At 42.4% G+C, this 14,539-nt stretch overlaps 1 protein-coding gene across 1 annotated transcript; it reads left to right on the top strand.

Annotated features, from left to right (window-relative positions):
* Window positions 1-2,705: 2,705 nt before the first annotated feature.
* LOC107372612 (gonadotropin-releasing hormone receptor-like) lies at window positions 2,706-14,274 on the top strand. The gene is made up of 3 exons (XM_015940832.3): window positions 2,706-3,286; window positions 3,459-3,663; window positions 12,736-14,274. The coding sequence occupies exons 1-3, from the start codon at window positions 2,738-2,740 to the stop codon at window positions 13,227-13,229; spliced, it is 1,248 nt and encodes a 415-aa protein (XP_015796318.1). The 5' UTR covers window positions 2,706-2,737; the 3' UTR covers window positions 13,230-14,274.
* The last annotated feature ends 265 nt before the right edge of the window (window positions 14,275-14,539 follow it).

Here is a 14,539-nt window from a genome sequence, read left to right as displayed (position 1 = left end):
ACAGTTTGCCAGAACCTCTTTGGAGCCGATCGACAGTCTTTCTCCGTGGCCTCACCAAACTCCTCCCACGCCCGAGACTTCGGCAACTGCCACTGCTGCACCCCGCTTGGCTATCCGGTTCCTGTCTGCTGCCTCCGGAGACACAAAGACCAGCCACACCCTGTAGGCCTTCTTTTTCAGCCTGACGGCTCCCCGAACCTCTGGTGTCCACCAGCGGGTACGGGGGTTGCCACCACGACTGGCACCGGCCACCTTGCGACCACAGCTAGCAACAGCCGCCTCAACAATCGTAAAGTGGAAAAAGGCCCACTCTGAGTCGATGTCCCCCACTGCTCTTGGGACGCGGTCAAAGCTCTGCCAGAGGTGGGAGTTGAAGACCGTCTTGACAGGTTCTTCTGCCAGGTGTTCCCAGCAGACCCTCACTATGCGTTTGGGTCTGCCAGGTCTACGCGGCATCTTCCCCTGCCATCTGATCCAACTCACCACCAGGTGGTGATCAGTTGACAGCTCCGCTCCGCTCCTCTCTTCACTCGGGTGTCCAAAACATACGGCCGCAGGTCAGATGATAAGACTACAAAGTCTATCATCGACCTGCGACCTAGGCTGCCCTGGTACCAAGTGTACCGATGGGCATCCTTATGTTCGAACATGGTGTTCATTATGGCCAAACTGAGGCTTGCACAGAAGTCCATTAACGAAACACCACTCGAGTTCAGATCAGGCGGGCCGTTCCTCCCAATCACACCCCTCCAGGTCATGCTGTCATTGCCCATGTGAGCATTGAAGTACCCCAGCAGGACAATGGAGTCCCCTGATGAAGCACTATCTAGCACTCGTCCCAGGGACTCCAGAAAGGGTGGGTACTCTAAACTGATATTTGGCCCATAAGCACAAACAACAGTCAGGACCCGTTCCCCGAACCCGAAGGCGCAGGGAAGCTACCCTCTCGTCCCCCGGGGTAAACCCCAACACACAGGCAGAGAGTCTTGGGGCTAACAAAAAGCCAACCCCAGCCTCTGCCTCTCACCCGGATCAACTCCAGCAAAGGAGAGTGTCCAACCCCTCTCAAGGACTTGGGTTCCAGAGCCAATGCTATGTGTCGAGGTGAGTCCGACTATATCTAGCCGGTACCGCTCAACCTCTGCCACTAGCTCCTGCTCCTTCCCCGCCAGCGAGGTGACGTTCTGTGTCCCAAAAATCAGTTTCCTTGTCCGGGGATCGGACCGCCAAGGCTCCCACCTCGGTCTGCCACCCGATCCACATTGCACCGGACCCTTCATGTTCCTCCTGCGGGTGGTGGGTCAACAGTTGGATGAGCCCATGTATCCGGTTCGGGCTGGGCTTGGCCAGGCCCCATGGGCGAAAGCCCGGCTATGAAATAATAATGATCTTATAAACAGAAATAGATTAAAATCTGAAAAATAAAGTCATAAAATTATAATATAAAACAAATGAAAGATGATTACAAACTTGAGTTAAAAACAAGAAAACTATAAAAAATATAGTTTATAAATGTAGCGTTGGAAATGTCCACATCAGTGTCAGAGGTCACCAGACATTGATTTGTCCTGAGCCTGCTTCATCAAGGGTTAGCAGTGTGCTGTTCACCTCAAGACACAGGCTGACTGGTTAGTGACCGAAAGAATGAGATCACAGATACGGGCAGCCAAATGAGTTTTCTCTGAAGGGTGTCTGGACCTTAGAGATAGGGTGAGAAGCTCAGTCATTCGGGAGGGGCTCGGAGTAGACCCACTTCTCCTCCACATTGAGAGAAGCCAGTTGAAGTGGCTTGGGCATCTGGTCAGGATACCTCCTGGATGCCTCCCTGCTGAGGTTTTCCTTGAATGCCAAAACTGGGGGAGACCAAAAGAGGGACCAAGGACACGTTGGAGGGACTACATCTCGGCTGGCCAGTGCCTTGGGATCCCCCCGGAAGAGCTAGGTGGCTGGGGAGAGGGAAGTCTGGGCCACTCAACTTGGACTGCTTCCCCCGCGACTCGACTCCAAATAAGCGGAAGAGAATGGATAGATGGCTGGAAGATGCCATCACGTAATATCGATGCCAAAGAAGCAGGCAGTCACTTTGCTGCTGCCAGGAAAGTTAACAGTCTTCGGCAGCGTGCCTTCTCACACGCTGCCCCCAAACTCTGGAACTCTCTGGCCCTCCATGAGCATCGGGCACCTTCCCTTTGTAGGTTTAAGTCTGCCGTCAAAACACACAACTTTAGCCTGGCTTTTCCCACAACTGTCTTCATGTGTCAGTGCTTCTCTGTTAGCAGCAGCTTGTGACATTCCTCATTACTTTTTAGCTCACTAACGTTACTCAGTTAGTTTTTACTTGTTTCTCTTTTATCTCTTGTGCTTTTACTTGTTTTATGGTTGGTTAACCTTGAATGTAATTATGTCTTGCTTTTATGTTTTTAGCTTTATAATTTACTCCTATGCTGTCTTTGTTGTTGTGTGTGAGGCTTTTCCGTTTCTGGGTAAAATATGTCATCTGTGATTTAAAGAAGAAATCATTGACTGCATTCATGTTTTCATATTTCAGCTGAGTTGTACAACATGTTTGTTCCTTGATTATATAAGTTGTTAGTATGTTCAGTACCAGTTTCTTTTTCTCTGCTGATGTCTAAGTATCTTTTATGGCTAATTTCCTCTTTTTGCTTTGATTCTGTGACCAGTTCTGACGTCTGAAGTTGAAAAGGAAAAGGTTTCTTATTTATGCAAGTGGCAGAAAATGAACAGCTGTCTGTGCGGCCCTGCCATCACCATTTCCAATGTGGTGGCAGACCACCAGGCCAACATCAGCTGCAACTGCTCCTCACCCGTTTCCAACTGGACATCCGGGGACGATGCCCTGCTGCTGCCCACCTTCACTACCGCAGCCAAGGTCAGAGTCATCATCACCTTCATTCTCTTCTGCGTATCAGCCTTTTGCAACCTGGCCGTTCTGTGGGCGGCACATTGTGACGGGAAACGTAAATCCCACGTCAAGGTCCTGATTATCAACCTGACAGTGGCCGATCTGCTGGTGACCTTTATCGTGATGCCTGTGGATGCTGTGTGGAACACCACAGTCCAGTGGCTTGCTGGAGACTTTGCATGCCGGTTTCTGATGTTCTTCAAGCTGCTGGCAATGTACTCCTGCGCTTTTGTCACAGTGGTGATAAGTTTAGACCGGAAGTCTGCCATTGTCAACCCTCTAGCTATCAATACAGCAAGAGTGAGGAACAGAATCATGCTTAGCGTGGCGTGGAGCATGAGTGTGGTGCTGTCCGTCCCTCAGGTAAGGCGTTCATTCTTCGCCCATCTAAGACGTTGAATTGAAACAAACCGAAATACAAATATTTTTAAATTTATTTTGAGTTAGTTTACATGAGAGTAAATACAAGGTTCTGCTGGTAAAAAAAAATGTCTGCGTATGAATTGAATCTCCTTTTGATTTTTCTCCTTCTCAGATCTTTCTATTCCACATTGTGAACATCACCCATCCTAAGGAGTTCACCCAGTGTACAACTCAGGGAAGTTTCATCGATGGATGGCACGAAACCGCATACAACATGTTTACATTTGCATGTCTGTTCCTGCTGCCACTGGTCATCATGATCACCTGCTACAGCAGGATCTTCTATGAGATCTCAAAACAGCTGAAAAGGGACAACTGTAAGTTTAGACTAAAAAAAAGCAAGCAAGAAAGAAAAAGAAAATGCTCTGTCACCTTTGACCTTTAGCCTGGTGCTGCACAACCAGTAGGCTTTGGTCACTGGACCTCAGGGACCTGCTGGGGGTGTAGGGACTAAGAAGATCACCAATGTAAGATGGTGCTTGTCCATGTAAGGCCCTATAGACCAGGATCTTGAAATGAACCCTGAAGTTGACTGGCAGCCAGTGAAGCTGGAGGAGAAGTGGGGTGATGTGGGTGTGTTTGGAGGACTTGGTCAGAAGCCGAGCACAGGCGTTCTGAACCACCTGTAGACGGTTCAGGGAGGTTCTGCTCAGACACGTGAAAGGAGAGCTACAGTAGTCTAAGCGTGAGGAGATGAAGGTGTGGAGAACTGTCTCAAGTTCCAACACATTCTCACACCCTAAGCATCGGAAACAAACGCTTGGTCAGCCACCCTCCACGTCAGACCCCAGATGCCAAAAGTGCCCTTTTTCGTTACTTATGTGCGAAAAGGGGTTTTTCCCTTTTGTAACTGCAGATCCCAATGCAGCGTAAAACTGGCGTGATGAGATATCCGCTGATGCGGCACCGAACCAGCTCGTTTAACCGCACCTAAACCTTAACGTTTCGCTATTTATAACCTTCCCCTCTCCCTCATCCTAACGTTAACCCTCTTGCTACCTAAAACGTTACTCTCACTGCGATCAAGCGTATGTTTCCCACGCATTCTGACTCTGGCAGTAAGAGTCTGACTGTCAATTTTCGTATTTGCCGCCCAAGGGGAATGTTAGAACATACCATCTGGCGAGGGGGAGGTTACAAATACCCTCTATTTTTAACCTCCACCTTGGTAGTTGAAACCTCCTCCTCGCGTTGGCTCGGTCCAAACTCGACCAATGACGAGGCAGCTCCCGCTGTTCACTTCATAGAGCCGGCTTTTAGAGCAATCGACACATCACTAACGTGTTCGCTAGCAAGATGGTTAAGGTTAGGATAGGGGTGATGGGAAGGTTAAATAAGAGGATAAGGTTAAGGTGAGGTACAATGAGCTTGTTTGGTGCCCTGGCTGCGGACATCCCATCGCGTCAGTGTAACGCTGCACTGGGATCTGCAGTCAAATAAGGGAAAAACCCTTTTCGCACATAAGAAACGAAAAAGGGCACTTTTGGCATCTGGGGTCTGACGTGGAGGGTGGCTGACCAAGCGTTTGTTTTTGATGCACTGGGAGTGAGAATGTGTTGCAAGTTTAGAGCGGGACAGAACGGGACTCAGCTTAGCAACGTTCCTGAGATGGAAGGAGGAGCGAACAAGAGAAATGACATGAGAATCCAGGGCGAGAGCTGGGTCAAAGGTCACGCCAAGATTCCTGACGGAAGGTTTGGTGTGGGAAGCAAGCTGACCAAGAGAGTCTCTGACTTTGGGAACCAGCTTGTCTGGGGCACAGATGAGGATCTCAGTCTTATCTTCATTCAGCTGAAGAAAGCTCCCACCATCCAGGTTCTGATAGAGTCTAAGCAGGTGTGTAACAGCTGCAGCTTAGACATCTCATGGGGCTTAAAGGAGATGTACAGTTGGATGTCATCTGCATAAAGATGGTAGGAGATTCCTTTGAAGGAGCTCAGGAAGCGCTGAAGAGGACGCAGATGGAGGAGGAAGAGCATAGCCCCAGCACAGAACCTTGTGGGACACCATGGGCGAGGGAGGTGGAGGAGGACCTAAACTTGGAGACGGCCACAGAGAAGGAATGCTCAGAAAGATACACAAAAAGTGATTTACATCACCTAGGAGTAACAGGAGAAACAGTAGTAAAAGAGCTGTAGCAAAAATTTAAATCCAATGAAATCAAAAGAATCAACCCATCTGGGACAAAGGGTGAGCTTGTCAACTTCCCCAACTAATAAAACAAAAATAGAGTCTACGTGTTCGCTCTCATTATGCCAGAAACTTTCACCTCTAGTAACTTCCTAGTTTAATCTCTTTGCTTTCAACACTGGACTCAACTAACAACGATACCAGTCCTAAGTATAAAAATAATATTTCAAATCCACATAGATTCAATAAGGTAAGGTCACTTCAGAGCACATCAACAACGTGCAATGTCACTCAATAATGCTACTCAAATAATGTGTAAAATTTGTCAACAGGAGATACATACAGCTAAATTAGAGCTGCACAAGCAAATTTGGACAGCAGAATTATCCAAACAAAATAAAACTCAGTACGTTAAATTGAACAACAGATTATTTTAAGGAAAATAAAACTCATTCGTCACACAGAAACAGTGATCAGTCAAAAATAAACAACTGATGGTGTTCTTAGATACACAAAACTCTAAAGGTGTTTGAAAAGATTGTAACGGTTTCAGGAAGGGAAAAGACGTTCTAAGCAAAAGAAAAAACAAAGAAATAATTCATAAGTTACCAAAGTGTACTTTGTGTAAAAATGGTTATACCACAGGAACCTAGAAAGTGCTCGGGGAAGAACCCTAAGTAGCTAAAGGGTCACGCAGGGGAGTATAACTAAATGTGATAATGAACAACTAAAGGATTCATACTCAGAAAACAACAAAAAATGAACAAAAATAAAAGACTAACAAAAGTAAAAACTACTAGATGCATATGTAATCATGTATTCTCATATTAATGAGACCATCAAATAACAGGTGTCAGGTCACCAGGCCACTGATCAAACCTAAGGGACATTTAGGACAAGTGTCATCTTATAATGCTTGTCTAGCAATAACAAAACAATGATGGAGTCAAGGGCGAGGGCTGTCCAATGAGCTGCCGCCCTGTCCTTGTTGAATTAAGGAGGTGATAAGGAAGGGGGAGCTATTCTGCTCAAAAGTAGGGGCAAAATAAAGAATTTGTAAAAACAGCAGAAAGCATTCACTAACCTGGAAGGATTTCAATATTAATCACATAAACAGTTAATCTAGTGTAGAAATGGATAGATAACACAATTCAGAGAACGTTTCATAACTTAAAAGAGCTAGATACTTTAAACGTTCAGTTAATGTAACATCTTCATAAATAAAAAAAATAACTCATCACAAAGTGGACATTACTGAATTCATGAGCACAAAATCAAGTCGAGGTAACTTCAACCATAAATGGGGAGATTTGTTTATAAGGCTCATTTGTAAGGGAATCTCCAAAGTTGTGAATGTATTAAACACACGGTTCTTGTAGGAGCCTGACCTTTAAGAAGTCATATGATAACAGCAAACTAGATAACCCATTATATCTAGAAATCTCAAATGGACAGCATTTATAAAGATATTGGATAGTCTCTAATGATATTGGGTTAATGATATTTAATTCAAATTCAATTCAAATTCAAAGATACTTTATTAATCCCAGAGAGAAATTAGAGTTAAGAATCTGCTCGAAGCAAGCAAACCAAAACTAGGCTCAAGATACAATAATGTTAAAAAACACAATCACTACTTTTGAAGGGTCAGGACGTCATGCATTAATCTCTAACTTCCTAAGGATAAGGTGATTTAGGTTCAAAACAAAACATTTAACCGTCACACCAATCTGAGATATTCCATGACAGGCCGTTATGATCTCCTATCAGGGGCAGCTTGTGCATCCCGCTTAAATATTACTTTGATTTACTCTTATAGTCAAGGTATCATTGGTGTTCAACAGACGCACAAGCGTCAGATAATTAGCAGATTGGCAAAAGGAATCAGATAATCACCCCACTCGAAGAGGGATGCCTGATCCCTCCTGTCTGAGCAGGTCAGCATGACTCAGCAATCTCAGTTGTTTGGGTTTTGGTAAGGAAACAGTGGGATTTTCATTTTCAGGGCATGCGGCCCTGAGAAGCTGCATCAATTACGTTAAAATTAAATAATAATAATAATAATTTACTACGAAACAGCCAAATCACTCATTCATCATCTAAATCCTATTTAAAATAAATTTATGTATGTACAAAGATTTTTAAGATTCATCATGTTTCATGAAAACCAAATTATGAAAGTGGGTAATTTCATACCGTCTGCCCTTAAAGAAAAGTAATGTTTAGACATTGACCAATTTTACATGATTTAAATTTCAATAAATTTATTTGATGTGTTCAGCAATAATTGTGTTCATTAAGTTGTTTAAAATCTACCAACATTTAAATGTTTTAGTCTGAAACTGCACAAGTTTATTTCTCCCAGGTCTAAGTGAGCAAAGGCACGCAGCTGTGTAATCTAATGTAATCTCTACCGATTTAGGAAACATGGCCCGATGTTTTACATCTCAGAGGACAGAGAACCTCAGATCAACTGTCCAGCTCCTCCACACTTATTTTCAAGTGTGCAAACTACATTTTTAATTGAAAGCATTTACTTTTCTTTGTTTGATATTTTCATTCAGCAATTATTTTCCAAAACCTTCCTGATTTTTGCTTCAGCCTCTTGGCTGATGGAATATTGTCTGTTACAATATGTATGTCTTTCTGAAACAACCTTGCTGTTTTAACCAGACACAGAGGAATGCAAAATTATGTGTCAAAGCATTTAAAAGTTCATATGCAGAGAGTACATGAAGAATTAAAGGAACTAAAACTTAATAAATGCAAATTTCCTACAACAGCTTTAATCTGCTGTCTCGTTTAATTTTACTGCCAGACAATTTCTCCCCTTGTTCTGATTACAATGTCCACTAATCGGACATCTGAACAAGTTTCTACATTTTGACAGACGCCAGAAAGATTCAGTTGATGACAAACGATATTTTTAATGTGTTCAAAATGCAGTTTTGAATTCAACAGGTACTGCACACCAGTTCATGTCCACCCAGGTGTCATTGTCATCAGCTGAACTCCCTTGTCTTGGTTTAAAACGTCAGATACGAAGATTTTAAAAACAAAATAAAGAGATAAAATGCAATGTGACAAAAGTCATTAGTTTAAATTGGTCTGGGATTACTGTTAACCCAAACATACACTCTTAGCTTTTCCTTTTTTTTATGTGGGTACTTATTTTACTACCAAGTATACTGATATACAGTTAATGTCTCAAATTGATTTAACTAAAACCCTTTCCCTTTCAGCCACTAAAAGTGACAGTTTATAGTTGAAATTATTTTAATCACCAGATACCAGAAATTAAATATTTGGGTCGTGTCCAACCTTTTGATGCATGAATTATGAAACCTTCAATCTCACTCATTTAACAATTATTCTCATTCTTCTTTATGTGTGAAGGAAACAAATTTCAACAAGTATTGTTTGGAACACCTAATAATATGCAAATAATTTATTACATGTTCACCTCAGTGGACAGCGCGCATTTTGAACATGAAGTATTTTGACTGGACTTACTGAAATCCACATAGAGGGTCTAAAATGCAATAAGGTACAGCTGTGCTTAATAGCAAAAACAAATAAGTAAATTACAATTTTGAGAAGCCGTTCAAATTATATTTTCCATTTTCATTTTCTAGTTATAACCTTCAGGCCTCAATTGATAAGACCTTATTAGCTCAGAGCACAGCTGCCAATGTTTTGCTTTTCAGGCAGGCCTTGCCTCCGCTCTGCTCACAGTTTCAACCTTTTATTTATCTCCACCGCTTTGTACTTCCTTGCAGGCATAATACATTTGTGACACGTCAGCAGTCACCAAAATCACGTTTTCCATCACTTCTCTGGTAATTTCAGATCCTTTCCACATTTCCTGGGTATTCACTTTCATCCATATTTACTCAAAAGGTATTTTGTGAGTTCTTTTTTACCCCATACATAGATACCACACGTACACAGCTTTCCATACTCTCTCTCATTTATCCAAGCAACAATTTAAGCAGACAACATCCAACAGAACAAACAACAACAACAAGATAACCAAAACAATGTTTCTATTCAAGGCTAATTTCACATCCATGGACCTACTTAACAGTACTACATGGCTAATTTCACATCCATGGACCTACTTAACAGTACTACATGGCTAATTTCACATCCATGGACCTACTTAACAGTACTACATGGCTAATTTCACATCCATGGACCTACTTAACAGTACTACATGGCTAATTTCACATCCATGGACCTACTTAACAGTACTACATGGCTAATTTCACATCCATGGACCTACAGTACTTACCAGTACTACATGGGTAACTTCACATCCATGGACCTACTTAACAGTACTACATGGGTAACTTCACATCCATGGACCTACCGCACAGTACTACATGGCTAATTTCACATCCATGGACCTACTTAACAGTACTACATGGGTAACTTCACATCCATGGACCTACCGCACAGTACTACATGGCTAATTTCACATCCATGGACCTACTTAACAGTACTACATGGGTAACTTCACATCCACGGACCTACCACACAGTACTACATGGCTAATTTCACATCCATGGACCTACTTAACAGTACTACATGGGTAACTTCACATCCATGGACCTACCACACAGTACTACAAAGATCCTGTTCCAAAAACCAATTTAACCTCTTAGTTATCACACCCGGGTTGCGTTTATATTTCGGCAAAAACGCTCAAAAACCCAAGCCAAAGCAGTATTCCTGGAATCTGTTTATGTTTCTCTCTGACCACACAACCAAGAATGACAACTCAAGTTGCATTTGTATTAGAGGCTAAACACTCAAAAGCCAGGCCACCTCTCACTTAGGCCACCCCTCAGTTATCACCCTGGTCCATTCTCTCTCAACCATACCAAAACAGCATTCCAGGAATCTGTTTGCGTTTATATTTTCCGGCAAAAAACCCCGAATTTAACCCCTGGTCACCTAGGATTTTCTCTCGGTACCACAAGACAAAGCAACAAAAAACAACAACAAACCTGTCTCACCAAGTCTCTCTCCACTCAGGGCTTGATTAGTTTGTGGATCCGCATTCCTCCTAACAACGTCAAGACCCCACCGACCCCCCAGCAAACTCAGCGCTGGAGGAGATTTAGGTTGTCGACAGTACTCCGACGTCGGTTCTTAGCGCCACGAGGTGATGGGACCCCGGCTTTCGAAGGACAAAATAATGTCATGGATTTTATCAATATGTTTATCAACAATAACGCATTTCCTGTAGTGAAAAGAGAAGGAGACAATGAGCAGACAAGTCAAACAGTTATAACTGCGGCAAGATGCCGAAGCAAATGCTTCAAACATCTGTTCACAAGGTTTATTTATAGAGAGAGATAAGAGGTAGAGAGAGAGTCAGTGTGTGTGTGTGTGTGTGTGGGGGGGGGGGGGGATAAGAATGTGTGTGTATGTGAGTGGGACAAGAATGTGTGTGTGTATGAGTAAATGAGCATGCACAGATGCATAGAGCAATACATTACATCCAGTTGACTGAGTCCATGATCAGGAATTAATAAACATAGATTTTTCCATAACACGCTTGGACTTCCTATTTTTAACTAATGTTTTACTTCTCTGTAGAACAATGAAATTGTCTAATAACAAAATGAAATTTATTCAATGCCTCAGTGCATATTAATTATGAAAATACATTGAATATTTATGAAGATAAAACACAAAATATTCTGATTACCAAATCATCAGGTTATTATACTTACATTTACTTTCATTATTTCCCCCATTATGGTCCTTTGCAATTTTACCTGTATGCTTTTGTTTTATTGAGAATAACTTCTGTTTACTTCCAATCATGTTTTCGACTCTTCCTGAGTGTCTGCAATATGGAACTAGGATTGGGACAATATTCAGCGTAACTTGTACCAAGTTTTGTAACTTCGAACATGTTTCATAACTTGTAACTTTAGTTTTCTAACTTGTAATTCTCAATTCGTACTTGTATTTCTTGTTTTGTAACAGGAACGTTGTATTTTGTACATGTATTTTTATTTTGTAAAATCAAACTTTTATTTTGTACATTTACTCATTTTGTAACATCAAACATTCATTCAGAAACATGAAACTTTCGTTTTGTAACTAGCAGACTTCCAAATTGAAAAAATCAAGGCACAAGTTTGAAATCAAAACTCTCAAAACACACATTTCATTCTACACGTACAAACCAAATCTACAGTGTTACGAATCTTTTTGTCTCGATTCTAGCGTCAGTGGGAGGAACTTGGGTGGAACCAATGAGAGCACGAGTCTTAGCTACCAATCACGTTTCTCAAATTCCTGTCGAATCATTGGGAGAGGAGGGCAGGGTTCTGTCAGAGCTGTAGAATGTGTGTTTTGAGAGTTATGATTTCAAACTTGTACCTTGATTTTTTCAATTTGGAAGTCTGCTAGTTACAAAACGAAAGTTTCATGTTTCTGAATGAATGTTTGATGTTACAAAATGAGTAAATGTACAAAATAAAAGTTTGATTTTACAAAATAAAAAATACATGTACAAAATACAACGTTCCTGTTACAAAACAAGAAATACAAGTACGAATTGAGAATTACAAGTTAGAAAACTAAAGTTACAAGTTACGAATCCAAAGTTACATGTGATGAAACATGTTCGAAGTTACAAAACTTGGTACAAGTTACGCTGAATATTGTCCCAATCCTAGTTCCATACTGCAAAGATGGAAAGATGTCACAGACGTCACGCCAAAGTTGTACACATGCGCATTAGTGCAAGAATCCAAATAGTGTGTACATGGATATCAAGCTTGTATATGAACTTCAATCAGAATGTTGATCGGACAAAACTACCTCTCTCAAAAAAATCTCATTCGGATTTGGCCATATTGGATCAGAGTTTTCTGATTGACATGTTGATATGAAGAGTTTTTAATCTGCACCTTACAATACACCAGTTATTACCCCATGATGGTGAAGAGTTACATCAGCTGCCCTGGGGCACTGACAGAAGTCACTGGACCGCTCAACCACCACCAGCAGGTGTGTGTGTGTGTGTGTGTAGCGTCTTGCCAAAGGACAACACACTTCCTGTTTGAAAAATGCACTAAAGAGAGGCATCACCCTGAGGACCAAGAGGGTGGCACTGGGGCAGTGACACACCCGTTAACTGTTTGTCGTTCTTTATGTGAGCCATTTATTTTAGTACTTTGACATATTTAGGCCTTTAACTGAATTTTCTTGTCTGTTTTCTGATTTGACCCCAGTGACCTCCACTGAAGTGCGTTTAAGATGTTCCAAGAATAACATTCCCAAAGCCCGGATGAGGACTCTGAAAATTAGTGTGGTGATAGTTTTGTCCTTCATAATTTGTTGGACTCCGTACTACCTGTTGGGCCTGTGGTACTGGTTCTTTCCTGATGACCTGAAGGATAAAGTTTCCAACTCACTGACCCACATCCTGTTCATCTTTGGCCTCCTCAACGCCTGCCTGGACCCGCTAATTTATGGCTTATTCACCATTTACTTCCGGAAACGGCTTCGGAGATATTATGGCACAGATGCCTCGAAGCTGGATGCAGAAAAAAACACCATTTTAACTGGATCTTTTACCTGCAGTACCAATTTTCTGTCACTTAAAAGAGAGCTGAGGTGCTCCAGCCAGGAGAGACTCATGCTTTATGACAACAGTAGAGCAGAGCCATTATCTGCAACCAGCAGTTTCCTGATGGATGACAAAGACCCTGAGAGCATCTTATGAAAACCCCCTGAAGGTCTTGTGTTTATCTGTACGGCCTAACCCTAACCCCTAACAGAAGAAAACACCCTCCAAAAATGTGCTGGTTTGTATTTTCTGGAAGAGAACAATGTTCACAAGTCCACGCTGATCTCACAAGCACAATGCAAACTGCCAAAGAAAGATGGGTGTTTGCAAAATGTCATTCGTGGTTATCTTGATCTGAATGTGGTCGTGTTAATTTGAAGCTTAACCACCAAATTATGTATTGTTTAAAATGTTAAAGGTAAAAAAAAAATCAAGATAAAACCACACAAGGAAAATGAGCAACTGGTACTGGAAATCATTGTGAAAAAAAATTGTGACATCAGCTGAGGGAGTCCCGATAGCTTTATCCTGAGAAAAACATGGACTGTAATGAAACTTTAAATGTTTATAATTCTACTTCTGATGGACCAGAACCATAAAGTTATGAGTTGGCTGCACACCCCTGAGAGCAGAGACAAACCAGAGGGAGAGACCATCGGGCAAAACAGAGAGATTGTGGAGAAGCAGCGGGGGAGCAGCAGGTGAGCTAACGATGTTAGCTTAAATTTGTGTGCTAGCATCACAATATAGTACAGATTACTATCATGTACCAGACAGTTAAAGTAGTATCGGTCAGTTAATATAACATTAATACTAATCAAATCAAATCAACTTTATTTATAAAGCACTTTTCATACAAAAAAATGCAACTCGGAGTGCTTCACAGATTAAAATGGCCCCATAGATCCCATATTCGCATCCCAGCCCCCCTCCCCAAGTATAAAACAATTGACAATTACGGTTCCCCTCCCGCACCCAACTTCCAAAGTGGACATACACTCACCCGCACACACACACACACACACACACACACACACACACACACACACACACACACACACACACACACACACACACGTGAACAACAGAGGACGCAATAGGCTGAGTTCAGATGGGTCAGGTAATGAACGACACATCATCAGCGGAGCCATCTGCCCTGACAGCAACAGATCCACGGCAGCAGCCAAGACACCGGCCCATGACGCCCGGGGGGGGGGGGGGGGGGGGGAAACCCCACCACTGCCCAGACACTACCCGAGGAGCAGTGGCGGTTCTACATGGAATTACTCCCCGGGCGAGGCCCCCCTTTGAGCGCACCCACCCCCCACCCACCACCACACCACCCCACCTGCACGAACACGCATGTTTTCTACAAACAGGCATGTTTTATTAGAACGACTATTGAACATTCATTTTTCTAAGTTGCACATATTTACATTAATTACTATGAAGCTGTGAGAATGTAA

The sequence above is a fragment of the Nothobranchius furzeri genome, chromosome 9, assembly GCF_043380555.1.
Source record: "Nothobranchius furzeri strain GRZ-AD chromosome 9, NfurGRZ-RIMD1, whole genome shotgun sequence".
Taxonomy (NCBI): Eukaryota; Metazoa; Chordata; class Actinopteri; order Cyprinodontiformes; family Nothobranchiidae; genus Nothobranchius; species Nothobranchius furzeri.
Note: the sequence above shows the minus strand (reverse complement) of the source record. Positions and strands in the feature narration are given on the sequence as shown.